The sequence below is a fragment of the Pocillopora damicornis genome, chromosome 14, assembly GCF_964200805.1.
Source record: "Pocillopora damicornis chromosome 14, jaPocDami1.2, whole genome shotgun sequence".
NCBI classification, from domain to species: domain Eukaryota; kingdom Metazoa; phylum Cnidaria; class Anthozoa; order Scleractinia; family Pocilloporidae; genus Pocillopora; species Pocillopora damicornis.
Genome location: NC_142683.1, coordinates 7,327,142 through 7,353,964, shown reverse-complemented (window position 1 = coordinate 7,353,964; position 26,823 = coordinate 7,327,142). Strand labels below are relative to the sequence as shown.

General features: G+C 36.5%; 1 protein-coding gene across 41 annotated transcripts in view; it reads left to right on the top strand.

The window, feature by feature from the left end:
- LOC113671094 (uncharacterized) overlaps positions 1-26,823 on the top strand; it is a 95,163-nt gene that overhangs the window by 48,268 nt on the left and 20,072 nt on the right. For 20 of the 41 annotated variants that reach the window (XM_089194513.1, XM_089194530.1, XM_089194533.1 and 17 more), the window contains 51 exons: positions 117-170; positions 404-481; positions 994-1,458; positions 3,165-3,206; positions 3,438-3,491; positions 3,675-3,752; positions 3,862-4,122; positions 4,434-4,475; positions 4,606-4,659; positions 4,917-4,994; positions 5,133-5,198; positions 5,530-5,877; positions 10,532-10,573; positions 10,781-10,834; positions 11,017-11,094; positions 11,204-11,464; positions 11,776-11,817; positions 11,948-12,001; positions 12,325-12,390; positions 12,930-13,277; positions 13,561-13,602; positions 13,727-13,780; positions 14,014-14,091; positions 14,604-15,068; positions 16,771-16,812; positions 17,028-17,081; positions 17,265-17,342; positions 17,437-17,712; positions 18,024-18,065; positions 18,196-18,249; positions 18,506-18,583; positions 18,722-18,787; positions 19,120-19,503; positions 20,092-20,133; positions 20,274-20,327; positions 20,504-20,581; positions 20,676-20,975; positions 21,286-21,327; positions 21,463-21,516; positions 21,770-21,847; positions 22,323-22,883; positions 23,465-23,506; positions 23,644-23,697; positions 24,032-24,109; positions 24,205-24,606; positions 24,919-24,960; positions 25,083-25,136; positions 25,377-25,445; positions 25,965-26,168; positions 26,426-26,467; positions 26,696-26,749. In XM_089194513.1, the coding sequence (XP_089050639.1) occupies positions 117-170; positions 404-481; positions 994-1,458; positions 3,165-3,206; positions 3,438-3,491; positions 3,675-3,752; positions 3,862-4,122; positions 4,434-4,475; positions 4,606-4,659; positions 4,917-4,994; positions 5,133-5,198; positions 5,530-5,877; positions 10,532-10,573; positions 10,781-10,834; positions 11,017-11,094; positions 11,204-11,464; positions 11,776-11,817; positions 11,948-12,001; positions 12,325-12,390; positions 12,930-13,277; positions 13,561-13,602; positions 13,727-13,780; positions 14,014-14,091; positions 14,604-15,068; positions 16,771-16,812; positions 17,028-17,081; positions 17,265-17,342; positions 17,437-17,712; positions 18,024-18,065; positions 18,196-18,249; positions 18,506-18,583; positions 18,722-18,787; positions 19,120-19,503; positions 20,092-20,133; positions 20,274-20,327; positions 20,504-20,581; positions 20,676-20,975; positions 21,286-21,327; positions 21,463-21,516; positions 21,770-21,847; positions 22,323-22,883; positions 23,465-23,506; positions 23,644-23,697; positions 24,032-24,109; positions 24,205-24,606; positions 24,919-24,960; positions 25,083-25,136; positions 25,377-25,445; positions 25,965-26,168; positions 26,426-26,467; positions 26,696-26,749 (6,528 nt within the window). The remainder of the gene's footprint in view (positions 1-116; positions 171-403; positions 482-993; positions 1,459-3,164; positions 3,207-3,437; positions 3,492-3,674; positions 3,753-3,861; positions 4,123-4,433; positions 4,476-4,605; positions 4,660-4,916; positions 4,995-5,132; positions 5,199-5,529; positions 5,878-10,531; positions 10,574-10,780; positions 10,835-11,016; positions 11,095-11,203; positions 11,465-11,775; positions 11,818-11,947; positions 12,002-12,324; positions 12,391-12,929; positions 13,278-13,560; positions 13,603-13,726; positions 13,781-14,013; positions 14,092-14,603; positions 15,069-16,770; positions 16,813-17,027; positions 17,082-17,264; positions 17,343-17,436; positions 17,713-18,023; positions 18,066-18,195; positions 18,250-18,505; positions 18,584-18,721; positions 18,788-19,119; positions 19,504-20,091; positions 20,134-20,273; positions 20,328-20,503; positions 20,582-20,675; positions 20,976-21,285; positions 21,328-21,462; positions 21,517-21,769; positions 21,848-22,322; positions 22,884-23,464; positions 23,507-23,643; positions 23,698-24,031; positions 24,110-24,204; positions 24,607-24,918; positions 24,961-25,082; positions 25,137-25,376; positions 25,446-25,964; positions 26,169-26,425; positions 26,468-26,695; positions 26,750-26,823) is intronic. The other 21 variants (XM_089194552.1, XM_089194551.1, XM_089194554.1 and 18 more) reach the window with 19 other exon arrangements.

The window sequence follows — 26,823 nt, the reverse complement described above, 5'->3', positions numbered from 1 at the left end:
ATTTTTTTAAGTTAAGATCGATCAGACTCAGATGTAGCTGCAGCTACTTTATTTTAAGCTTCTAAAGATAAACTGCTTATCATAAAAACACGGCAAATCCTTTTAATTTCTTGTAGTGTGTCCACATCCAGTTCTGCGTCAACATCGTCAAGTGTCTCAACGTCGTCAAGGTGAGAAAGAACACGGTGTTTTTACGTTAGCTCATAACTGTAACTGAAAAAGTCGATTTTATCAACGATTATTTAAGAGAGGGCCAGTTGGATCATTGCCTTTATTTTCATATTATTGTGTATTTTAAATGAATCAGTGTCATTTGCCAGTTGTTGGTGAACTTTTAAATTTTTTTTTGCATTTTTTATGTAACATTTGACTTATATTTTGGTTTATTAAACTTTCCAATCAGCGCTTCAACCTCAAGTTACGCGACAACATCATCATCGGCGTCTACGTCATCGAGTGTGTCAACACCAACAACAACGAGGTATAAATGATATTTTTGAGTCCTTGTTTCTGAACCACTTTAAGAATCCGTTTTGTATTTTCTCGACTCTACTTTGTCATCACATGGTCATAATTTAATACATCTATTATTTGAAGGTTGGTGTTGATGTATTTTTAAATTTTCTTTATTATTTGAGATAATTCATTTTTGTACAACATGTTAGTTTTATCTTAAGATTATTTAAGAAGATTAAACATGATTTGTTTGAGATCATTTTTATATGAATTACCTTTTGACGGAGTTGGACAATTTTTTTTAGTACAAACTTAGGTTTGTTTGTCAGTATTCACTGGCTGACGAAGTAAACATTTCTGGCATGTAGACACAAATGTTTCCTCGCTCCTATAATGTTTTTATGTCAATGAGTTAAAAAGTAGCAATTTAACCCATGTCATTAATTATTTTTTCCAAATGAAGTTTCTTTTGACACTTAAAATAGATTTTCACTAAAGTTACCGTTCCCCGTAATATTGTATAATATCTCTTTGTAGTGTCCCTACAACAAGCTATCCAACAACATCATCAAGCGTTTCAACGTCATCGTCAGCATCGACGTCATCAAGTATTTCAACATCGTCGTCAGTATCAACGTCATCTAGTGTCTCTACATCTTCGTCGATTTCGACCTCATCGAGCATTTCCACATCGTCGTCGGCATCAACATCATCGAGTGCTTCAATCTCGTCGTCAGTGTCAACATCATCATCAGTTTCCACATCCTCCAGCGCTTCAACGTCGTCCTCAGTTTCGACTTCATCAAGTGTATCAACATCGTCATCAGTGTCAACATCATCAAGTGCTTCCACATCATCATCAGTGTCGACTTCATCAAGTGTGTCAACCTCATCGTCAATTTCGACTTCCTCGAGCATTTCGACATCATCATCGGGATCAAGCGCCTCAACATCATCGTCAGTGTCGACATCATCTTATGTTTCGACACCAACTACGACGAGGTAAGGACCTAATGTTGTTTAGTTTACAGGGGATGCGACCATTTGTGACCCCGCCATACGATTTCAGGGAGAAAGATGATAACACGCAAACAACACACCAACACAACACATTTAGCGTGTCTAATATACGCATATATTGTTTTTAACCAATGAAAGACACTGTCTTGTTTCGGTGAAGTTAGCACGCTTGATCTTTTCTTTGGTTAAGCGTGATCGATGTCACGCTTAGCGTGTAAGTTAACACAGTTTAACACACGAAAACGAAATATTGCTGAATATTTTATTGGTTTATCCAAATCTTTTTCTTTAGAACTCAACTTCACCCAAATGTGATAAGTAAACTAGAATATTGGTGAACAGACGAGTGAGAGAAATGAATTTTAACGCTGTATATTTCCGAGGATCATTATGGTTTTCATTATTTTTTTACTGCATTGATTGAATGGAGTTTAAGGCACGTGACTGAGCGCATGACTATCGTCCCCATGAGTTTTCAAAATGCGAAACAAACATTGTTTCTCACTTTGGGTCTCGTTGACCATCCCCTTAACACCACTCTGGCCGTTGATGGAATATTCGGATGAATTATACTTTAACACAGACGTTTTGGCCGTTTATGGCTGTCTTTTATGGTGACTTTTGAGTATCTTGTGTAAGTTTAGTTGTTTGCGCGATCGTGGCAAATTTTTCGTTCTGGCAGTGGCTTAGATTTTGGTCTTCAACATGCTACTAAAAATCGAGAGTCACTTCTCCACATAAAAAATGTAAGGAGTGTCTGCCTTAAATTCTTGAAACTTGTTCGCGGCCAAATGTTTCAACTTTGTTTTTTTTCTGATCAGAAAGTTGATAATTATAAAACACCAATACGAGCTTTAGTTGATTGACCTAGTAATATTACTGCAAGAATTAGAGTACTTTGACTGTATAATGATTACTCTAGCTTTACGTTCAGTTGAATTGCGGGCTGAACACTTGGTTACACACCAGCGTGCTGTGTTTGCCCACGTACTAACTTCTTGCTCACGCTTCACTGTTCAACAGCGCCTGCTCTAATGTTTCTAGTGTGTTATATAAAACAAAATTGTGCTCTAGCGTGCTCAGCAAGCGTGTTATAGGCAATTTCGGTTTTCAAGCGGAAACGAGTTGTGAGTGTGCTATCACCTTTTTCCCAAAAATTATATCGAGGGTCACACCCTGCGTGAGCTTGAGAATGCATTGATGAGAAATATTACTCCCGAAGAGCTGGGTTAACTACAGCCACACTTAACTTACGGTTAGAATGATTTTGATCTAAACTTTCTTTCCTAATGTATTAGTCATTAATGAAAGTAGTCCCTTTAGGAGTATCGGCCTCTATTTCCACGCTGAAGAAACTTTGGCAAATTGGTAAATACGTTCACATAGGATTAAAACCTATTTTTATTTCTTAGCCTTTTTACAGGACCATATATACGATGTTGAAACTAAAACATTGTTAATAAAAATCAAAAGTAGCCGTTGAAAAGAAAGTATTTTTTATCAATGGACTTATATACTTATTATACTCTAAGTTTTTTAAAAGTGTCGGAAGTATAGATATCCAACTTAAAAGCAATTTTAAATGGATATCTCTTCAAGTAGCACAGCAACAACTCGATCAATTCAAGTTGAGGTGCTGCACATATGTATCATTTGTTTTATAATGTTACTTTTTGTCTCTTTTTAAGTGCGTCTACTTCAAGTTCGTCAAGTGTGTCAACTTCATCAAGGTATCAAGACAATATTACTTAATCACTAGATGCAATTATCAAATTAGTTTTACCCCGCGAACAAGTTCGTCAAGTTTGTCAACCTCATCAAGGTATCAAAACAGTATTACCTAATCCATTGACGTAATTTTCAAATTAGTTTTAACCCGTGAACAATCTACATAGCCGAACAAAAAACTATGTAACCTGCCTTTCAAAGACAATTAAATATATTTTTAAATGTTTTATCAGTGTGTCGACATCAAGTTCAGCTTCCACCTCGTCAAGTGTCTCAACTTCGTCAAGGTAACGAAAGACGATTGTTTTGCATTACCTCTTACGCTCACTTAAATTCTTTAATCGTCTTATTTCTAATCTGTTTAGAGCATCGTTTTGAGTTCTGTTATCTTTGCTCGTTTCTATTTCTCATACTGTCGACATGAAGCCATAAAATGCCAATTTGTTTTTATTGATATTATCGTTTTTTAGCGCTTCAACTTCAAGTTCGGTGTCAACATCTTCCTCGGCGTCGACGTCATCGACTGTTTCAACACCAACGACGACCAGGTATAAAAAGTGTCTTAAAGAACTTCTTTATAGACCTCGTTAGAAAAAAGCTTTATCCTCATCTGTTTGTTAAACTACTTTACATGTACTTTATTGTTTCTACATCCAGTTCTGCGTCCACATCATCATCAATCTCTACATCTTCATCAGCGTCCACATCGTCAAGTGCATCAACGTCGTCGTCAGCGTCGACGTCATCAAGTGCATCAACCTCGTCCTCTGTGTCGACATCATCGAGTGTCTCAACATCGTCGTCAATTTCGACTTCATCGAGCATTTCAACATCGTCTTCGGCATCCACATCATCAAGCGCCTCAACATCATCATCAGTGTCGACATCATCTTCGGTCTCAACACCAACTACAACGAGGTATACACCTCAATGATTCAGATCAATCTCATATGAACATATGAGACTTGAATCTCATATTACCACATTTCGAGACAATAATAGTACAATTATTACGTCGACCGGTATGCTCGTGTTGCTATCATATATTGGTTGACATCTTACGCTTTCTAAATCAGTTTTCTTCCTGTAACCGAACCGTTATTATACTCTATCCTGAAAGACCCCTGAGTACTCCTTATTATAAGTTTTTGAAGGAGTTATTTTTAAACTTTAGTTGTGCTGTGTGTACACACGTTGATATATAACTTTATTCCATGTTTTTATTTCAGTGTTTCCACTTCAAGTTCATCAAGTGTGTCAACTTCCTCAAGGTATTTAGGAGTTGTTGTAGATTTTGTTGTATCAGACACATAAGTAGTTTTATTAACATGTCCTAAAGGTTCAACCATAAACTACTTTATTTGCGTTCTCGACAATTACAATCTGTAATTTTTCTTGCAGTGTGTCCACATCAAGTTCTGCGTCAACTTCGTCAAGTGTCTCAACATCGTCTAGGTAACAAAGGACATGATGGCTTTACGTTAGATCTTTATGTCAAACTGAACACAGTCAATCATGTCATTTATCAGTCGTAAGAAGACTAGTTGAATCATTGCCTCTTTTATTTTATTGTGTTTTGCAAATTTTCCTTAGTTTCATTTATCTGTGGTTAGTGGCTTGTGGCAATTCTTGCTTTTGTTTTAACTTTTCTTCTTTTGTATTATGTATGTAAAGTGTGACATATATTTTGGTGTGTTGCATTTTTTAATCAGCGCTTCCACTTTAAGCTCTGCGTCAACATCATCATCGGCGTCAACGTCATCGAGTGTTTCGACTCCAACAACAACCAGGTATGAATGATATACTTCCGACCATGATTCTGGAGGTGTCCATTCATTTTGTTCTAGACTTTACTTAGACTCTGCAAAAAAAGATACCTAGATCCTTGTCCTTATTCTTTAGTAAAAGTATACTTGTTGGTTTTTTAGTGTTTCTACTTCAAGTTCCACATCATCATCGATTTCATCATCATCTAGTGTATCCACTTCTTCTAGGTAATTTTTGACGATTTCTATATTATTCGAGGAAGTCTAATTCGATGCAACACGTTACCTTTTTCTCAAATCTCTTTGTAAGAGAAAAAATGTGTATTTTAGGATAAATATCATTTTAAACGAGTTTTGAGGCAAGTTTCACTCATTATTTATTGTCTCCTGCATTATCCTATATTGCTGGCTCCAAAGAAGCTAGAAATTGTTCTAACGTCTATAGTTTAAAACAAGCAATTTATGCTTTGTCTCTAAAAATGAAGTTTGTTTTAAGAATTTAATTAAACTTTCAATAAAGTGATTGTTTTTTAATATAATGATTAATATTTCTTTTTAGTGTGTCTACATCAAGTTCTGCATCAACAACATCAAGTGCTTCGACCTCGTCGTCAGTGTCGACATCATCAAGTGCTTCGACGTCATCGTCAATATCAACTTCATCAAGTGTATCAACATCGTCATCAGTATCGACATCATCAAGTGCTTCAACATCGTCGTCATTGTCAACATCGTCGAGTGCTTCAACATCATCGTCAGTGTCTACTTCATCGAGTGTGTCAACATCGTCGTCAATTTCGACCTCATCGAGCATTTCAACATCGTCGTCTGCATCAACTTCATCCAGTGCTTCAACATCATCATCAGTGTCGACATCATCTTCTGTCTCGACGCCAAGTACAACAAGGTATATGCTTTATAAATTCACTTCAGTCTCGTATGGGACTCTAATATGAGATCGTCAACTCTTTAGGTGGTAGCAATACAATTGAAACTTCCCAGGTAAAATGTCAGGCGAATTATGGGCGGGATCCCGGCAATCCCACCCAGGGTCCCAGGTTGGGATGGTGGGATCCCACCTTTCTCACCTGGGATTAAAATTGGATCCCATTTGGGATCCTACATTTAATGCGGGATTCCTGCATCCCATCCGGGATCTTAGATGGGATTTCTGCATTCCACCCGGGAGTTTAGGCGGGCGTTATGCATTCTACCTGGGATCCTACTTGGGATTTACATATCCCACCTTGGATTCTTTATCCCAACTAACAAAATATTGTTTTGCTGTTTTTATTCTTACAAAACATTCTTGTGAGAGTTCCAATACTTATGGATCATCCACACACTCCGCAAAGATTTGGCCTGCGGACAAGACAGAGGTGGTCACTGTTCCCTTCGAGAAAATACACCTTTTAAATGACTTCTTCAATTTGCTTTATTTGGAACTCGGATCTGAAATTGTTTTTAAAAAAAGTCTTGTAGTGAGAAGCACAAACCGAGTTTCTTTTCATAACTTAATTTCTTAAATGTTCCAATCACTGGACCTCCTAAAAAAAATTAGATCTTTATGTTTTTGGTGCAAAATAGAAGTCCTCCTTTACATACAAATGAAAAGTGCAAGTCACGGTTCAATAATAACAGCTCTAAAGTTTAATTGTTGTTCTTCTCTGAGTCGTCAAAATTGTTCTATTCCTTTTAAGTCTGGTATAAAATTTTACTAGTAGTATAAAATGACAACCTTGTATCTTCTCTCCACCCCTTTCCAAGCTTGGGAACGCTTCGGACTATGCATAACCATTTGTAGACGGGAATTCCAATGCACCTTTGTAATCACATATAGTTGCTTCTGCCTCTCGTGCAAATTTTTCTCCGTTATGAGACGCACTTTACTCTGTTGGCACCACTGCTAGTTCAGTGGAAAGACCGACTGAGGAATCGAGATGGCTAGCTTTGTTGGAACGTGTTGCTGAACGCTTGTGACGGTCAAGCCTTGTTGATTTGGGTACTGGTACACTGGGATCATCTAGGTATCTCTTATACTTCCTAATGTGGTATCCTTCTTTTATAAAAATGAGGGCAAAACACAATTTGTCATCACATTCAAAATTGTGTTTGGCTTGTGTTGTTTCTCACCTTTGCCGTGAACGTAACTGAAGTGAGCTTTTATTCTTTCTTTCCTCGACAACTTTCGGCCACAAATCGTGCATTCTTGTCGATTATTTCTACATAGAGTGAATTCACATCATTATTTATATCATCGCCAAAACATGGATCCAAGGTATCCACCATCCAAAAGCAGAGAACTGGTCAGAAAAGACAGAATAGTTTTGCGCTTCTCTTGAGACTGCAATCAATCAAGCCAGCGGATTCTCTTTGCTGAAAGATCCACGTGATCATGCCCGTGATCATGGGAAACGAAGGAAACTCCATTTAGCGCTCATCTTTGAATGTACTCTTTATCGGTTAATCGCTCTTGCTTCAAGTTGTTTCTTTTCTCAACTGTTGTGATTAATATAACACTTCTATAGATGGGTTTTATTATGGTTCAATGGGAAAACGAGAGCAGCGTGAGTGTTGTAAATGAAAAGAAAGTCGTTGGCGCCGTGGAATTAAAAGAAGGGACAATTAGGGACATTTCGACTGGCACAAACAACCAACCATTTATAAAGCTAGGATTTTGAAAGTTTGTGGTGAGTACAAACTGCGATATTCGTTACGTGATCAAAATCTTACCAAAGAATAGATATAACGGCCTGAATTAAGCTTACCTAACGTTCGGCGCAACTGAAACTCGAATAATTCTGATAATCGAATTGGTCACTTGCATGAGGCAGTTTCCTAAGCTCACACTTTAAAATGATATAAATCTACCAGTAAGGTTTCAATATTACTTTAGTCATGTTTGGGAACATTCTGACCTTGCTTTGCTTTGAAAAATTCGACTAAAGAGAGTGCAGAATTTAAATCACTACCTTCTTTGTCAAATTTTTGATAACATGAATAATTGAGGTGTTGTCTTTCTTCTACTCTTTGATAGACAACAGCCAATTTTTTTGAACGTTGAGCCATATTACACTGTAAATGGACTGCATAAATAATGAAGAAAAAGTAATATGCTGAGTTGTGTTGTTATTCTTTAAAAAATGTTCGGCTAAGAAATTTGTGAATGAAACAACGTCAAACACATGCTGGTTCATTGCAAATAAATTATGAGATCTTTATCACACATAGTCTGTGTATTCATGTACTGTTTGAATCATTTATGATCAACAGCTTGGGTAAGATAATGGGATCCCATTGGAGGTGTTAGTATGTTCTCTAACTTGTTGGAAAGTTTTGAACCCTCAGTGGATTGATGGGGTCTGTATAGCTCACCTAGAAAATTTTATCCTCTTAATTTGAAAGATAAGGTTACCAAAGGGATTGATAAGATATCCTATCTAGTATATTTCATAGATCTGTGGTCTCCAGTGTTAGACAGGACCCCTCTAAGGATTTTTCTTAAAGTGGGAAGCCATCTGAAATTTTATGCAGGGTCTAGTCTGGGATTGGCAGGATTTCAGGTGTGATCCCGCCTGGGATATGATTTCCCAGGTGGGAAACTATCTGAAATTTGAGGTAGGATCCCAAGAGGGATTGGTAGGATTCCAGGTTTTATCCCGCCTGGGATGTGCTTTCCTGGGTGGGATGCTATTAGGAATTTAAGGTGGGATCCCAACCTCAATTAGTGGGACCTCTTGTGGGATCCCATGCGGAATGTTCCATAATCCCAGGTGGGATCCCACTTGGAATCACACCTGAAAAAGGCGGGATCCCACCTGGGACACACCTGGGATCTCAGGTGGGATCTGCGGGATCCCACCTTATATTTTTACCTGGGTTTGACCGGTATGATTTTGTCTCCAACATATTTAGTTGACATCATACTATTTCTCAATCAAGCGTTTCTCCATGTAACCAAAAGAATATTATGTCTTATCATAATTGCTGAGAAACCCCGCACACCTTCTGGTTATGGTTTATTTAAAGAATTAATATTGTTCAGATTATAGTAGATGCGACCATTTGTGACCCCGCCATACGATTTCAGGGAGAAAGGTCATAACACGCTAACAACACTTTATCACAACACGCTTAGTGTGTCTAATAAGCGCATATATTATTTTTAACCAATGAAAGACACTATGGTTTGTTTCGGTCAAGTTAGCACGCTTTGTCTTTTATTTGGGTAAGCATGATCAATGTCACGCTTAGCGAGTAATTTAACACAGTTTAACACACGAAAACGAAATATATTGCTAAATATGCTATTGGTTTATCCAAATCTTTTTCTTTAGAACTAAATTGCACTCAAATGTGATGGGTAAGCTAAAATATTGGTTAACAGATGAGTGAGAGAAGTGAATTTAAACGCTGTATAATTCCAAGAATCGTTATGGTTTTCGTTATTTGTTAATTGCATTGATTGAATGGAGGTTAAAGCACGTGACCGAGCGCGTGACTAAGCCCGTGACTATCATCCGCTTGAGTTTTCAAAATGCGAAACCAACATTGTTTCTCACTTTAGGTCTCGTTGACCATCCCCTTGAAATCGCCATGGTTATTAGATGGAATATACTTTAACACAGATGTTTTGGCCGTTTACGGCTCTCTGTTATGACAACTTTTGAGTATCTTATGTAAGTTAAGTTGTTTCCGCGATCGTGGCAAACTTGTCGTTTTGCAATGGGTTAGATTTTGTTCTTCAACATGCTACTAAAAATCGAGAGTCACTTCTCCACATAAAAAAGTAAGAAGTGTCTGCCTTAAATTCTTGAAACTTGTTCGCGGCCAAATGTTTCAACTTTGTTTATTTTCTGATCAGAGAGTCGATAATTATAAAACACCAATACGAGCTTCAGTCAATTGACCTAGTAATATTACTGCAAGAATTAGAGTACTTTGACTGTATAATGATTACTTCACCTTTACGTTCAGTTAACATGCAGGCGGCACACTTGGTTACACACTAGCGTGCTGTGTTTGTTCACATGCTAACTTTTGTAATCAAAGGCTAACACGCTTTGCGTGTTAGCTTCCTCACGCTTCAATGTTTAATTTTTGTTTGCCGAAGAGCTGGGTTAACTACAGCCACACTTAGCTTACGGTTAAAAAGGTTTTTGATCTAAACTTCCTCTCCTAATGTATTACTCACCAATGAAAGTAGTCCCATTAGTAGTAACGGCCTTTATTTCCATACTGAAGAAACTTTGGCAAATAGGTAAATACGTTCACATAGGATTATACTTTGTACAGGACCATATATATCTGATGTTGAAACTAAAACATTGTTAATAAAAATCAAAAGTAGCCATTTAAAAGAAAGTATTTTTATCAATGGACTTACATACTTATTATACTCCAAGTTTTTTAAAAGTGTCGGAAGTATAGATATCCAACTTATAAGCAATTTTAAATGGATTTCTCTTCAAGTAGCACAGCAACAACTCGATCAACTCAAGTTGAGGTGCTGTACGTATGTATCATTTGTTTTATAATGTTACTTTTTGTCTCTTTTTAAGTGCTTCTACTTCAAGTTCGTCAAGTGTGTCAACTTCATCGAGGTATCAAAACAATATTACTTAATCACTAGATGTAGTTATCAAATTAGTTTTACCCCGCGAACAAGTTCGTCAAGTTTGTCAACCTCATCAAGGTATCAAAACAGTATTACCTAATCCCTTCATGTAATTTTCAAATTAGTTTTAACCCGTGAACAATCTACATAGCCTTTCAAAGACCATTAAATATATTTTTAAATGTTTTATCAGTGTGTCGACATCAAGTTCAGCTTCCACCTCGTCGAGTGTCTCAACTTCGTCAAGGTAACGAAAGACGATTGTTTTGCATTACCTCTTAAGCTATCTTAAATTCTTTAATCGTCTTATTTCTAATCTGTTAAGAGCATCGTTTTGAGTTCTGTTATCTTTGCTCGTTTCCATTTCTCATACTGTCGACATGAAGCCATAAAATGCCAATTTGTTTTTATTGATATTATCGTTTTTAGCGCTTCAACTTCAAGTTCGGTGTCAACATCTTCCTCGGCGTCGACGTCATCGACTGTTTCAACACCAACGACGACCAGGTATAAAAAGTGTCTTAAAGAACTTCTTTATAGACCTCGTTAGAAAAAAGCTTTATCCTCATCTGTCTGTTAAACTACTTTACTTGTACTTTATTGTTTCTACATCCAGTTCTGCGTCCACATCATCATCAATCTCTACATCTTCATCAGCGTCCACATCGTCAAGTGCATCAACATCGTCGTCAGCATCGACGTCATCAAGTGCATCAACCTCGTCCACTGTGTCGACATCATCGAGTGTCTCAACATCGTCGTCAATTTCGACTTCATCGAGCATTTCAACATCGTCTTCGGCATCCACATCATCAAGCGCCTCAACATCATCATCAGTGTCGACATCATCTTCGGTCTCAACACCAACTACAACGAGGTATACACCTCAATGATTCAGATCAATCTCATATGAACATATGAGACTTGAATCTCATGTTACCACATTTCGAAACAATAATAGTACGATTATTACGTTGACCGGTATGCTCGTGTTGCTATCATATGTTGGTTGACATCTTACACTTTCTAAATCAGTTTTCTTCCTGTAACCGAACCGTTATTATACTCTATCCTGAAAGACCCCTGAGTACTCCTTATTATAAGTTTTTGAAGGAGTTATTTTTAAACTTTAGTCGTGCTGTGTATACACACGTTGATATATAACTTTATTCCATGTTTTTATTTCAGTGTTTCCACTTCAAGTTCATCAAGTGTGTCAACTTCCTCAAGGTATTTAGGAGTTGTTGTAGATTTTGTTGTATCAGACACATAAGTAGTTTTATTAACATGTCCTAAAGGTTCAACCATTAACTACTTTATTTGCGTTCTCGACAATTACAATCTGTAATTTTTCTTGCAGTGTGTCCACATCAAGTTCTGCGTCAACTTCGTCAAGTGTCTCAACATCGTCTAGGTAACAAAGGACATGATGGCTTTACGTTAGATCTTTATGTCAACTGAACACAGTAACAAAGAATATGATGGTTTTACATCAGATCTTCATGTTAACTAAAAACAGTTGATCGAGTCATTTATCAGTCGTAAGAGGACCAGTTGAATCGTTGCCTCTATTTTTATTTTATTGTAATTCGCAATTGATGCATAGTTTCATTTGCCTGTGGTTAGTGGCTTGTGGCAATTCTTGTTTTTGCTTCAATTTTCTCTCTTTTTTATTGTATATATAAAATGTGACATATTTTGGTGTGTTTTACTTTCAATTGGTGCTTCAACTTCAAGTTCTGCGCCAACATCATCATCATCGGCGTCAACGTCATCGAGTGTTTCGACTCCAACAACAACCAGGTATGAATGATGATATATTTCAGACTATGTGTCTGGAGGTGTCCATTCTTTTGGTTCTCGACTTAATTTAGACTCTGCGAAAAAAAGATACCCAGACCCTTGTCCTTGTTCTTTAGTAAAAGTAGACTGGTCGGTTTTTAGTGTTTCTACTTCGAGTTCCGCGTCCACATTTTTGTCAGTTTCATCATGTGCATCCACTTCTTCAAGGTAATTTTTGACGATTTTTATATTATTCGAAGAAGTCTAGTTCGATGCAACACGTTACCTTTTTCTCAAATCTCTTTGTAAGAGAAAAACTGTTTATTTTAGGATAAATGTCATTTTAAACGTGTGTTGACGCAAGTTTCACTTGTTATTCATTATCTACTGCATTATTCTATATTGATGGCTCCGAAGAAGCTAGAAATTGTTTTAACGTCTATAGTTCCAAGAGAAGCAATTGAAGCTTTGTCTTTGAAAGTGAAGTTTGTTTTGAGAATTTAATTAAACCTTCAACAAAGTGATTGTTTTCTGAAACAATGATTAATATTTCTTTTTAGTGTGTCTACATCAAGTTCTGCATCAACATCATCAAGTGCTTCAACCTCTTCTTCTGTATCGATATCATCAAGTGTTTCGACTTCATCCTCAATATCAACTTCATCAAGTGTATCAACATCGTCGTCAGTGTCGACATCATCAAGTGCTTCAACTTCGTCGAGCGCTTCAACATCGTCGTCAGTGTCTACTTCATCGAGCGTTTCAACATCGTCGTCAATTTCGACCTCATCGAGCATTTCAACATCAACTTCTTCGTCAGTATCGACATCATCAAGTGCTTCAACTTCGTCGTCAATATCAACTTCATCAAGTGCATCATCTTCTGTCTCGACGCCAACTACAACAAGGTATGCGCTTCATAGACTCACTTCAATCTCGTATGGGACTTTAATGTAATATCGTCAACTCTTTAGGTAATAGCAATGCAACTGAAACTTTGACTGGTATGCTTTTATATCTAATATATTCAGTTGACATCGTACCACTTACAAATAAGGATCCAAGTGTTTCTCAATGTAACCAAAAGAATATCATGTCTTATCAGAATTGCTGAGAAAGACCTTCTGATTATGGTTTGTTTAAGGACATATACAGTTTGATCTGAGATTTTTGCCGATGTTTTTATTTCAGTGTGTCTACTTCAAGTTCATCGAGTGTATCAACTTCCTCAAGGTATTGAAATTTTTTTAAGTTAAGATCGATCAGACTCAGATGTAGCTGCAGCTACTTTATTTTAAGCTTCTAAAGATAAACTGCTTATCATAAAAACACGGCAAATCCTTTTAATTTCTTGTAGTGTGTCCACATCCAGTTCTGCGTCAACATCGTCAAGTGTCTCAACGTCGTCAAGGTGAGAAAGAACACGGTGTTTTTACGTTAGCTCATAACTGTAACTGAAAAAGTCGATTTTATCAACGATTATTTAAGAGAGGGCCAGTTGGATCATTGCCTTTATTTTCATATTATTGTGTATTTTAAATGAATCAGTGTCATTTGCCAGTTGTTGGTGAACTTTTAAATTTTTTTTTGCATTTTTTATGTAACATTTGACTTATATTTTGGTTTATTAAACTTTCCAATCAGCGCTTCAACCTCAAGTTACGCGACAACATCATCATCGGCGTCTACGTCATCGAGTGTGTCAACACCAACAACAACGAGGTATAAATGATATTTTTGAGTCCTTGTTTCTGAACCACTTTAAGAATCCGTTTTGTATTTTCTCGACTCTACTTTGTCATCACATGGTCATAATTTAATACATCTATTATTTGAAGGTTGGTGTTGATGTATTTTTAAATTTTCTTTATTATTTGAGATAATTCATTTTTGTACAACATGTTAGTTTTATCTCAAGATTATTTAAGAAGATTAAACATGATTTGTTTCCGATCATTTTTATATGAATTACCTTTTGACGGAGTTGGACAATTTTTTTTAGTACAAACTTAGGTTTGTTTGTCAGTATTCACTGGCTGACGAAGTAAACATTTCTGGCATGTAGACACAAATGTTTCCTCGCTCCTATAATGTTTTTATGTCAATGAGTTAAAAAGTAGCAATTTTACCCATGTCATCAATTATTTTTTCCAAATGAAGTTTCTTTTGACACTTAAAATAGATTTTCACTAAAGTTACCGTTCCCCGTAATATTGTATAATATCTCTTTGTAGTGTCCCTACAACAAGCTATCCAACAACATCATCAAGCGTTTCAACGTCATCGTCAGCATCGACGTCATCAAGTATTTCAACATCGTCGTCAGTATCAACGTCATCTAGTGTCTCTACATCTTCGTCGATTTCGACCTCATCGAGCATTTCCACATCGTCGTCGGCATCAACATCATCGAGTGCTTCAATCTCGTCGTCAGTGTCAACATCATCATCAGTTTCCACATCCTCCAGCGCTTCAACGTCGTCCTCAGTTTCGACTTCATCAAGTGTATCAACATCGTCATCAGTGTCAACATCATCAAGTGCTTCCACATCATCATCAGTGTCGACTTCATCAAGTGTGTCAACCTCATCGTCAATTTCGACTTCCTCGAGCATTTCGACATCATCATCGGGATCAAGCGCCTCAACATCATCGTCAGTGTCGACATCATCTTATGTTTCGACACCAACTACGACGAGGTAAGGACCTAATGTTGTTTAGTTTACAGGGGATGCGACCATTTGTGACCCCGCCATACGATTTCAGGGAGAAAGATGATAACACGCAAACAACACACCAACACAACACATTTAGCGTGTCTAATATACGCATATATTGTTTTTAACCAATGAAAGACACTGTCTTGTTTCGGTGAAGTTAGCACGCTTGATCTTTTCTTTGGTTAAGCGTGATCGATGTCACGCTTAGCGTGTAAGTTAACACAGTTTAACACACGAAAACGAAATATTGCTGAATATTTTATTGGTTTATCCAAATCTTTTTCTTTAGAACTCAACTTCACCCAAATGTGATAAGTAAACTAGAATATTGGTGAACAGACGAGTGAGAGAAATGAATTTTAACGCTGTATATTTCCGAGGATCATTATGGTTTTCATTATTTTTTTACTGCATTGATTGAATGGAGTTTAAGGCATGTGACTGAGCGCATGACTATCGTCCGCATGAGTTTTCAAAATGCGAAACAAACATTGTTTCTCACTTTGGGTCTCGTTGACCATCCCCTTAACACCACTCTGGCCGTTGATGGAATATTCGGATGAATTATACTTTAACACAGACGTTTTGGCCGTTTATGGCTGTCTTTTATGGTGACTTTTGAGTATCTTGTGTAAGTTTAGTTGTTTGCGCGATCGTGGCAAATTTTTCGTTCTGGCAGTGGCTTAGATTTTGGTCTTCAACATGCTACTAAAAATCGAGAGTCACTTCTCCACATAAAAAAGTAAGAAGTGTCTGCCTTAAATTCTTGAAACTTGTTCGCGGCCAAATGTTTCAACTTTGTTTTTTTCTGATCAGAAAGTTGATAATTATAAAACACCAATACGAGCTTTAGTTGATTGACCTAGTAATATTACTGCAAGAATTAGAGTACTTTGACTGTATAATGATTACTCTAGCTTTACGTTCAGTTGAATTGCGGGCTGAACACTTGGTTACACACCAGCGTGCTGTGTTTGCCCACGTACTAACTTCTTGCTCACGCTTCACTGTTCAACAGCGCCTGCTCTAATGTTTCTAGTGTGTTATATAAAACAAAATTGTGCTCTAGCGTGCTCAGCAAGCGTGTTATAGGCAATTTCGGTTTTCAAGCGGAAACGAGTTGTGAGTGTGCTATCACCTTTTTCCCAAAAATTATATCGAGGGTCACACCCTGCGTGAGCTTGAGAATGCATTGATGAGAAATATTACTCCCGAAGAGCTGGGTTAACTACAGCCACACTTAACTTACGGTTAGAATTATTTTAATCTAAACTTTCTTTCCTAATGTATTAGTCATTAATGAAAGTAGTCCCTTTAGGAGTATCGGCCTCTATTTCCACGCTGAAGAAACTTTGGCAAATTGGTAAATACGTTCACATAGGATTAAAACCTATTTTTATTTCTTAGCCTTTTTACAGGACCATATATACGATGTTGAAACTAAAACATTGTTAATAAAAATCAAAAGTAGCAATTGAAAAGAAAGTATTTTTTATCAATGGACATATACTTATTATACTCTAAGTTTTTTAAAAGTGTCGGAAGTATAGATATCCAACTTAAAAGCAATTTTAAATGGATACCTCTTCAAGTAGCACAGCAACAACTCGAGCAACTCAAGTTGAGATGCTGCACATATGTATCATTTGTTTTATAATGTTACTTTTTGTCTCTTTTTAAGTGCGTCTACTTCAAGTTCGTCAAGTGTGTCAACTTCATCAAGGTATCAAGACAATATTACTTAATCACTAGATGTAATTATTAAATTAGTTTTACCCCGCGAACAAGTTCGTCAAGTTTGTCAACCTCATCAAGGTATCAAAACAGTATTACCTAATCCATTGACGTAATTTTCAAATTAGTTTTAACCCGTGAACAATCTACATAGCCGAACAAAAAACTATATATATTTAAATATATTTTTAAATGTTTTATCAGTGTGTCGACATCAAGTTCAGCTTCCACCTCGTCAAGTGTCTCAACTTCGTCAAGGTAACGAAAGACGATTGTTTTGCATTACCTCTTACGCTATCTTAAATTCTTTAATCGTCTTATTTCTAATCTGTTAAGAGCATCGTTTTGAGTTCTGTTATCTTTGCTCGTTTCTATTTCTCATACTGTCGACATGAAGCCATAAAATGCCAATTTGTTTTTATTGATATTATCGTTTTTTAGCGCTTCAACTTCAAGTTCGGTGTCAACATCTTCCTCGGCGTCGACGTCATCGACTGTTTCAACACCAACAACGACCAGGTATAAAAAGTGTCTTAAAGAACTTCTTTATAGACCTCGTTAGAAAAAAGCTTTATCCTCATCTGTTTGTTAAACTACTTTACTTGTATTTTAGTGTTTCTACATCCAGTTCTGCGTCCACATCATCATCAATCTCTACATCTTCATCAGCGTCCACATCGTCAAGTGCATCAACGTCGTCGTCAGCGTCGACGTCATCAAGTGCATCAACCTCGTCCTCTGTGTCGACATCATCGAGTGTCTCAACATCGTCGTCAATTTCGACTTCATCGAGCATTTCAACATCGTCTTCGGCATCCACATCATCAAGCGCCTCAACATCATCATCAGTGTCGACATCATCTTCGGTCTCAACACCAACTACAACGAGGTATACACCTCAATGATTCAGATCAATCTCATATGAAGATATGAGACTTGAATCTCATATTACCACATTTCGAGACAATAATAGTACAATTATTACGTTGACCGGTATGTTCGTGTTGCTATCATATATTGGTTGACATCTTACACTTTCTAAATCAGTTTTCTTCCTGTAACCGAACCGTTATTATACTCTATCCTGAAAGACCCCTGAGTACTCCTTATTATAAGTTTTTGAAGGAGTTATTTTTAAACTTTAGTTGTGCTGTGTATAGACACGTTGATCTATAACTTTATTCCATGTTTTTATTTCAGTGTTTCCACTTCAAGTTCATCAAGTGTGTCAACTTCCTCAAGGTATTTAGGAGTTGTTATAAATTTTGTTGTATCAGACACATAAGTAGTTTTATTAACATGTCCTAAAGGTTCAACCATAAACTAATTTTTTTGCCTTCTCGACAGTTACAATCTGTAATTTTTCTTGCAGTGTGTCCACGTCAAGTTCTGGGTCAACTTCGTCAAGTGTCTCAACATCGTCTAGGTAACAAAGGACATGATGGCTTTACGTTAGATCTTTATGTCAACTGAACACAGTCAATCATGTCATTTATCAGTCGTAAGAGGACTAGTTGAATCATTGCCTCTTTTATTTTATTGTGTTTTGCAAATGATCCTTAGTTTCATTTATCTGTGGTTAGTGGCTTGTGGCAATTCTTGCTTTTGTTTTAATTTTTCTTCTTTTGTATTATGTATGTAAAGTGTGACATATATTTTGGTGTGTTGCATTTTTTAATCAGCGTTTCCACTTCAAGCTCTGCGTCAACATCATCATCGGCGTCAACGTCATCGAGTGTTTCGACTCCAACAACAACCAGGTATGAATGATATACTTCTGACCATGATTCTGGAGGTGTCCATTCATTTTGTTCTAGACTTTACTTAGACTCTGCAAAAAAAGATACCTAGATCCTTGTCCTTATTCTTTAGTAAAAGTATACTTGTTGGTTTTTTAGTGTTTCTACTTCAAGTTCCACATCATCGTCGATTTCATCATCATCTAGTGTATCCACTTCTTCTAGGTAATTTTTGACGATTTCTATATTATTCGAGGAAGTCTAATTCGATGCAACACGTTACCTTTTTCTCAAATCTCTTTGTAAGAGAAAAAATGTTTATTTTAGGATAAATATCATTTTAAACGAGTTTTGAGGCAAGTTTCACTCATTATTCATTGTCTCCTGCATTATTCTATATTGCTGGCTCCAAAGAAGCTAGAAATTGTTCTAACATCTATAGTTTAAAACAAGCAATTTATGCTTTGTCTCTAAAAATGAAGTTTGTTTTAAGAATTTAATTAAACTTTCAATAAAGTGATTGTTTTTTTAATATAATGATTAATATTTCTTTTTAGTGTGTCTACATCAAGTTCTGCATCAACATCATCAAGTGCTTCGACCTCGTCGTCAGTGTCGACATCATCAAGTGCTTCGACGTCATCGTCAATATCAACTTCATCAAGTGTATCAACATCGTCGTCAGTGTCGACATCATCAAGTGCTTCAACATCGTCGTCATTGTCAACATCGTCGAGCGCTTCAACATCATCGTCAGTGTCTACTTCATCGAGTGTGTCAACATCGTCGTCAATTTCGACCTCATCGAGCATTTCAACATCGTCGTCTGCATCAACTTCATCCAGTGCTTCAACATCATCATCAGTGTCTACATCATCAAGTGCCTCCACATCATCGTCAGTGTCGACATCATCTTCTGCTTCGACACCAACTACGACGAGGTAAGGACTTAATCGTGTTTAGTTTTTAATAGACGCGACTATTTTAGTTGTCGGAGCTAAGGAAAGCCTTTATGAGAAATACTACTCCTGAAATGCTTGGTTCATTACATCCATACTGAGCTCACAATTGAAACGATTTCGATCTAAACCTTGTTTCCTAATGTAGTAGTCATTAATAATAGTAGTCCCATAAGTATTATCGGTCTTCATTTCCATACTGAATAAACTTTGTCAAATGGGTAAATACGTTCACACAGGATAAAAATCTTATTTTTTTTCTTATCTCTTTTAGAAGAATATATATATGATATTGAAACTAAACCATTGATCGAAAAAATTAAAAGTAAGCATTTCCAATAAAGGAATTTTAGCAATGGAGTTAAATACTTATTACACTCTAAGGCTTTTAAAACTGCTAGAAGTATAGACATCTAACTAAAAAGAAATTTTAAATGGATAACTCTACAGGCGGGTTAATGGAATGAAAAGAAATCGGACTTGCACAGCAAGAACTCAATTAACTCGTGCTGTGGTACTGTACTTATATTGCAGTTGTTTTCTCATGGTGGTTTTTATTTCTCTTTAAAGTGTGTCTACTTCAAGTTCGTCAAGTGTGTCAACTTCATCAAGGTATCAAAACAATATTACAAGATCCTCAGATGTAATTATCAAATCAGAATTACCCCGTAAACAAAACCACAAAGGCAATCAGAGAAACTATATAAGCGGCTTTTCTAACGCCATGAAATATTTTAAAAATATTTTATTAGTGTGTCGACATCAAGTTCAGCTTCCACCTCGTCAAGTGTCTCAACTTCGTCAAGGTAACGAAAGATGATCGTTTCAGATTACCTCTTATACTTACTTTAATGTTTGATCGTTTTAGTTTGTTAAGGGCATCGTTTTCAATTCTGTCATCTTTGTTCGTTTTTATTTCTCATACCGTCGACATAAAATCATTAAAATACCAATTTCTTTTTATTTATATTATCGTTTTTAGTGCTTCAACTTCAAGTTCGGTGTCAACATCTTCCTCGGTGTCGACGTCATCGAGTGTTTCAACACCAACGACGACCAGGTATAAAAATTGTTTCAAAGAACTCCTTTATAGACCTCGTTAGAAGAAAACTTTATCCTCACTTGTTTGTTAAACAACTTTATTTGTATTTTAGTGTTTCTACATCAAGTTCTGCGTCCACATCATCATCATCAATTTCAACATCATCATCAGCGTCCACATCGTCAAGTGCCTCAACGTCGTCGTCAGCGTCGACGTCATCAAGTGCTTCAACATCGTCGTCAGTGTCGACATCATCGAGTGTCTCAACATCGTCGTCAATCTCGACTTCATCGAGTGTCTCAACGTCGTCGTCTGCATCAACTTCATCGTCTGCATCAACTTCATCAAGCGCCTCAACATCATCATCATCAGTGTCGACATCATCTTCGGTCTCAACACCAACTACAACGAGGTATATACTGCAATGTTTGTTCAAGAACGTAAAATGATATGAGACTCAAATCTGATATTGCCACTTTTCGAGATAATAATGATAGAATTATTACCTTGACCGGTATGCTCTTGTTTCCATCATATGTTGGTTTATATCGTACACTTTCTAAATCAGATTTCTCCCTGTAACCAAAACGTTATTATACTCTATTGCTGAAAGACCCTTGTGAACTCCCCATCATGAGTTTTTGAAGGAATTATGTTTAGACTTTAGTTGTGCTGTGTACACTCAGTCTTATCTATAATTTTATTCCATGTTTTAATTTTAGTGTGTCAACTTCAACTTCATCAAGTGTGTCAACTTCCTCAAGGTATTTAAGAGTCGTTTTTAAATTTTGGTGCATCAGAAAAATATGTAATTGTATTAGCATTTCTTAAAGATTCAATTAACAATTAACTACTCTATTTGCCTATAGGATAATTCACATCTGTAAATTTTCTTGTAGTGTGTCCACATCAAGTTCTGCATCAACCTCCTCAAGTGTCTCAACATCGTCAAGGTAAGAAAGAATACGATGGTTTTACATTAGATATTTATTCGAACTGAAGTAGGCGATTGTGTCAATGATTATTTGTAAGAGGACCGGTTGGATGATTGTGTTTATTGTTAGTTTATTGTGTATTGCAAATGCATCATCGTGTAAATTGCCAGTTGTTGGTGAACTTTTGTAATCGTTGCCTTCATTTTCATTTTTTTTTCATTTTTTATGTAAAATATGACATATATCTCGGTGTATTAAACTTTCCAATCAGTGCTTCAACCTCAAGTTCAGCGTCAACATCATCATCGGCGTCTACGTCATCGAGTGTTTCAACACCAACAACAACGAGGTATAAATGATATTTTTGAGTTCTTGTATTTTCTCGACTCTACTTTGTCATTACATCATTATTTAATACATCCACTTCTCCAAGGTTACTGTTGATGTTTTTTTCCTTTTTCTGATATGATTTGAGAGAACTCATTTTAATACTGCATGTTACTTTCTTATCAAATATTTTTTCATAAGTATAAACATGTTTTGTTTCAGATCATTTTCATTTCAATACCTTTTGACAAAAATTGACAACTTTTTTAGTACATACTAAAGTTTGTATGTCAGTAGTGGTGGCGACGTGAACTTTTCTGGTTTGTAGACATAAATGTCTAAGTACCCATATAATGTTTTGATGTCAATGACTTAAAAATTAGCAATTTAACCCATGTCATCATTAATTCTGTGTAAATGAAGTTTTTTTCGACACTTTACATATATTTTTAATAAAGTTACTGTTTCCTGTAATATTGTATAATATCTCTTGATAGTGTCTCTACATCAAGTTCTGCATCAACATCATCTAGCGCTTCTACATCGTCGTCAGTGTCTACATCATCAAGTGTCTCGACATCTTCATCAATCTCGACCTCATCGAGCATTTCCACATCGTCGGCATCAACATCATCCAGCACTTCAACGTCGTCCTCAGTTTCGACTTCATCAAGTGTATCAACATTGTCATCAGCGTCGACCTCATCAAGTGTGTCAACTTCGTCGTCAATTTCGACCTCATCGAGCATTTCAACATCATCGTCGGCATCAACTTCATCAAGCGCTTCTACATCGACGTCAGTGTCGACATCATCAAGTGTCTCGACATCTTCGTCAATTTCGACCTCATCGAGCATTTCCACATCGTCGTCGGCATCAACATCATCGATTGTTTCAACCTCATCCTCAGTGTCAACATCATCAAGTGCTTCAACTTCATCATCAGTTTCCACGTCCTCTAGCGCTTCAACATCGTCCTCAGTTTCGACTTCATCGAGCATTTCGACATCATCGTCAGTGTCTACATCATCTTCTATTTCGACACCAACTACAACGAGGTAAGGATTTAATCTTGTTTAGTGTTTAATAGAGTCGATCACTTTGTCTGACCTTTGGAATGCATTTATGAGAAATATTTCTACCTAAGAGTTGGGCTCACTACCTCCACACCTTGCTTACAACTTAAATGATTTTGATCTAAGCCTTGTTTGTAATGTAGTAGTCATTAATAAAAATAGTCCCAAAAGTATCCTCAGCCTTCATTTCCATTCTGAACAAACTTTGGCAAATATGTTCACTTTGGCTTAAAATAGACTCTTTTTCCTAGCCTTTTTACAAGAAACATATATATGGTATTGAGACTGAAACATTGATCGCAAAAATTAAAAGTAGGCATTTACATGAAAAAGTTTTATCCATGGCCTTAAATACTTATTATACTCTAAGTTTTTCAAAAGTGCCGGAAGTATAGATATCCAACTTACAAGCAATTTTAAATGAATAACTTTTTCAGTAGCTTAAAGGAGTGAAAAGAAACTGGAATTTCTGATAGCAAAGCAAAAACTCAATGAAATCAAGTTGAGGGACTGTACATATGTTGCAGTCGTTTTCTCATGTTACTTTTTATTTCTCTTTAAAGTGTGTCTACTTCAAGTTCGTCGAGTGTGTCAACTTCATCAAGGTATCAAAACAGTATTACTTCATCCCCAGATGTAATCATTAAATTAGAATTGCCCCGTGAATAAAACTGCAAAGCCGATCAAAGAAACTATGAAAGCTTCCTTTCTAACGCAATTCAATTTGTAATTTTTTGATTAGTGTGTCAACATCAAGTTCAGCTTCCACCTCGTCAAGTGTCTCAACTTCGTCAAGGTAATGAAAGACGATTGTTTTACATTACCTCCTATGCTTACTCAAATTCTTTAATCGTTTTCTTTTCTTTATATAAGAGCATCGTTTTGAGTTCTGTTATCTTTGTTCCTTTATATTTCTCAAACTGTAGATATAAAGCCATAAGATGCCAATTTCTTTTTTTTTTTGGATCAATATCAGTATCTGGGCAACTGCCCACCTACCCCTCCCCTAACCCAACAACAGTCAATTGATGACAAGTTAGGGTTAATGCTGGGTTAGGGGAGGGGTAGGTGGGCAGTTGCCCAGATACTGATATTGATCCTTTTTTTTTTATATACATTATCGTTTTCAGTGCTTCAACTTCAAGTTCGGTGTCAACATCTTCCTCGGCGTCGACGTCGTCGAGTGTTTCAACACCAACGACGACCAGGTATAAAAATTGTTTCAAAGAACTTCTCTTATGAACCTATTTTAAAAAAAACTTTATCCTCATCTGTTTGTTAAAATACTTTACTTGTATTTTAGTGTTTCTACATCCAGTTCTGCGTCCACATCATCATCAATCTCAACATCTTCATCTGTGTCCACATCGTCAAGTGCCTCAACATCTTCGTCGGTGTCAACATCATCCTCAGCATCGACGTCATCAAGTGCCTCGACGTCTTCGTCAGCATCAACATCATCAAGTGCTTCAACTTCTTCATCAGCGTCGACATCTTCAAGTGCTTCAACATCTTCGTCAGTGTCGACATCATCTAGTGCTTCAACATCATCATCAGTGTCGACTTCGTCAAGTGTCTCAACATCATCGTCAATTTCGACTTCATCAAGCATTTCGACATCGTCGTCTGCATCAACTTCATCAAGCGCTTCAACTTCATCATCAGTGTCGACATCACCTTCGGTCTCAACACCAACTACAACGAGGTATATACTGCAATGTTTGAATTAAAGACCGTAGGACGATCTGGGACTCAAATCTGATATTGCCACTTTCCGAGACAATAACGATGCAATTATTAATTTGAGATTTATGCTCTTGTTTCCCTCATATGTTGGATGATATTGTACACTTTCTAGACCAGATCTCTCCTTGTAATCAAAACGATATTATACTCTATTGCTGAAAGACCCTTGTGAATTCCCCGCCATTGGTTTTTGAAGGACTTATGTTTAAACTTTAGTTGTGCTTTGTATACACAGTTTTATCGATAGTTTTATTCCGTGTTTTAATTTTAGTGTGTCTACTTCAAGTTCATCAAGTGTGTCAACTTCCTCAAGGTATTTAAGAGTTGTTTTTAAATTTTGGTGCATCAGACACATGTAATTTTTTTAACCATGTTCAAACGGTTAACTATTTAATTTGCCTTTTCGGCAACTTAACTCCGATAATTTTCTTGCAGTGTGTCCACATCAAGTTCAGCATCAACCTCTTCAAGTGTCTCAACATCGTCAAGGTAAAGAAAATAATTGTTTTATGGTAGATCTTTATGCTAACTGAAAACAGTCAATCGTGTCATTTATCAGTCGTTAGAGGACCAGTTTAATCATTGCCTCTTTTTTATTTTGTGTTTCGCAAATGATCCTTAGTTATTTGTCTGTGGTTAGTGGCTTGTTGCAATTCTTGCTTTTGTTTCAACTTTTCCTGTTTGTATTGTGTAAATGTGACGTATTTTCTTGTTTTATTTTGTAATCAGCGCTTCCACTTCAAGTTCAGCGTCAACATCATCATCGTCATCCAGTGTTTCAACTCCAACAACAACAAGGTATGAATGATATACTTAAGACCATGTTTCTGAGGGTGTCCAATTTTTTTGTTCTCGACTTAACTTGGACTGAAAAAGGAAAAAAGATACATAGACTCTTCTCCTTATTCTTTTGTGAAGTAGACTTGTTGGGTTTTAGTGTATCTACTTTGAGTTCCACGTCCACATCATTGTCGCTATCATCATTATCTAGTGTATCAACTTCCTCAAGGTGATTTTTCTGTTGATTTATTCATCATTCAAGAGTCTAATTCAATGCAACATGTCACCTTTTTCCTTGTCAAAGAAAAAATGTTTATTTCGAGATGTGCCATTTAAACGTGTGTTGACACAAGTTTCACTCTTGTCCACTGCACTATTCTATCTGGCCTAAAAGAAGGTAGAAATTGTTTTAACATTTATAGTTCGAAAAGAAGCAAATTAAACTTTGTCTCTGAAAGTGAAGTTTGTGTTGATTATGAAACTGATGTTTCAAGAAGGTGAATGTTTTCTAAAATAATGATTAACATCTCTTTGTAGTGTCTCTACATCAAGTTCTGTAACAACATCATCAAGTGCTTCAACGTCGTCGTCAGTATCGACATCATCAAGTGTATCAACATCGTCGTCAGTATCGACATCATCAAGTGCTTCAACATCATCGTCGGCATCAACTTCATCTAGCGCTTCAACATCATCATCAGTGTCGACATCATCTTCTGTCTCGACACCAACTACAACGAGGTATGCGCTTCATAGACTCACCTCAATCTCGTATGGGACTCAAATCTAATATTGTCGTCTTTTTAGGTTGTAGCAATACAATTGAAACTTTGACCGGTATGCTTTTGTTTCTGTCATATTTAGTTGACACCATACCACCTCTGAATCAGGATGCAAGCGTTTCTAAATGCAACCAAAAGAATATTATGTCTTATTATAATTGCTAAGGAAACCCTCAGACTTTCTGATGTATGATTTTAAATATGTTTCCATTTTAGTGTGTCTACTTCAAGTTCATCAAGTGTGTCAACTTCCTCAAGGTATTTAAGAGTTGTTTTTAAATTTTGGTGCAACACACACGTAATTTTTTAAAACAGGTTCAAAAGGTTTAATGATTAATTACTTTATTTGCCTATGCGACAATTAAAATCTGTTAATTTTGGTGCGTTCGACACGTGTAATTATATTAACTTGTCTTAAAGATTCAATTAACGATTAATTACTTTATTTGCCTATTCAGCGATTAAAATCTGTCAATTTACTTGTAGTGTGTCCACATCAAGTTCTGCATCAACCTCGTCAAGCGTCTCAACATCTTCAAGGTAAGAAAGAATATGGTGGTTTTACGTGAGATCTTTATTATAACTGAAATAGTCAATCGTGTCAATGATTATTT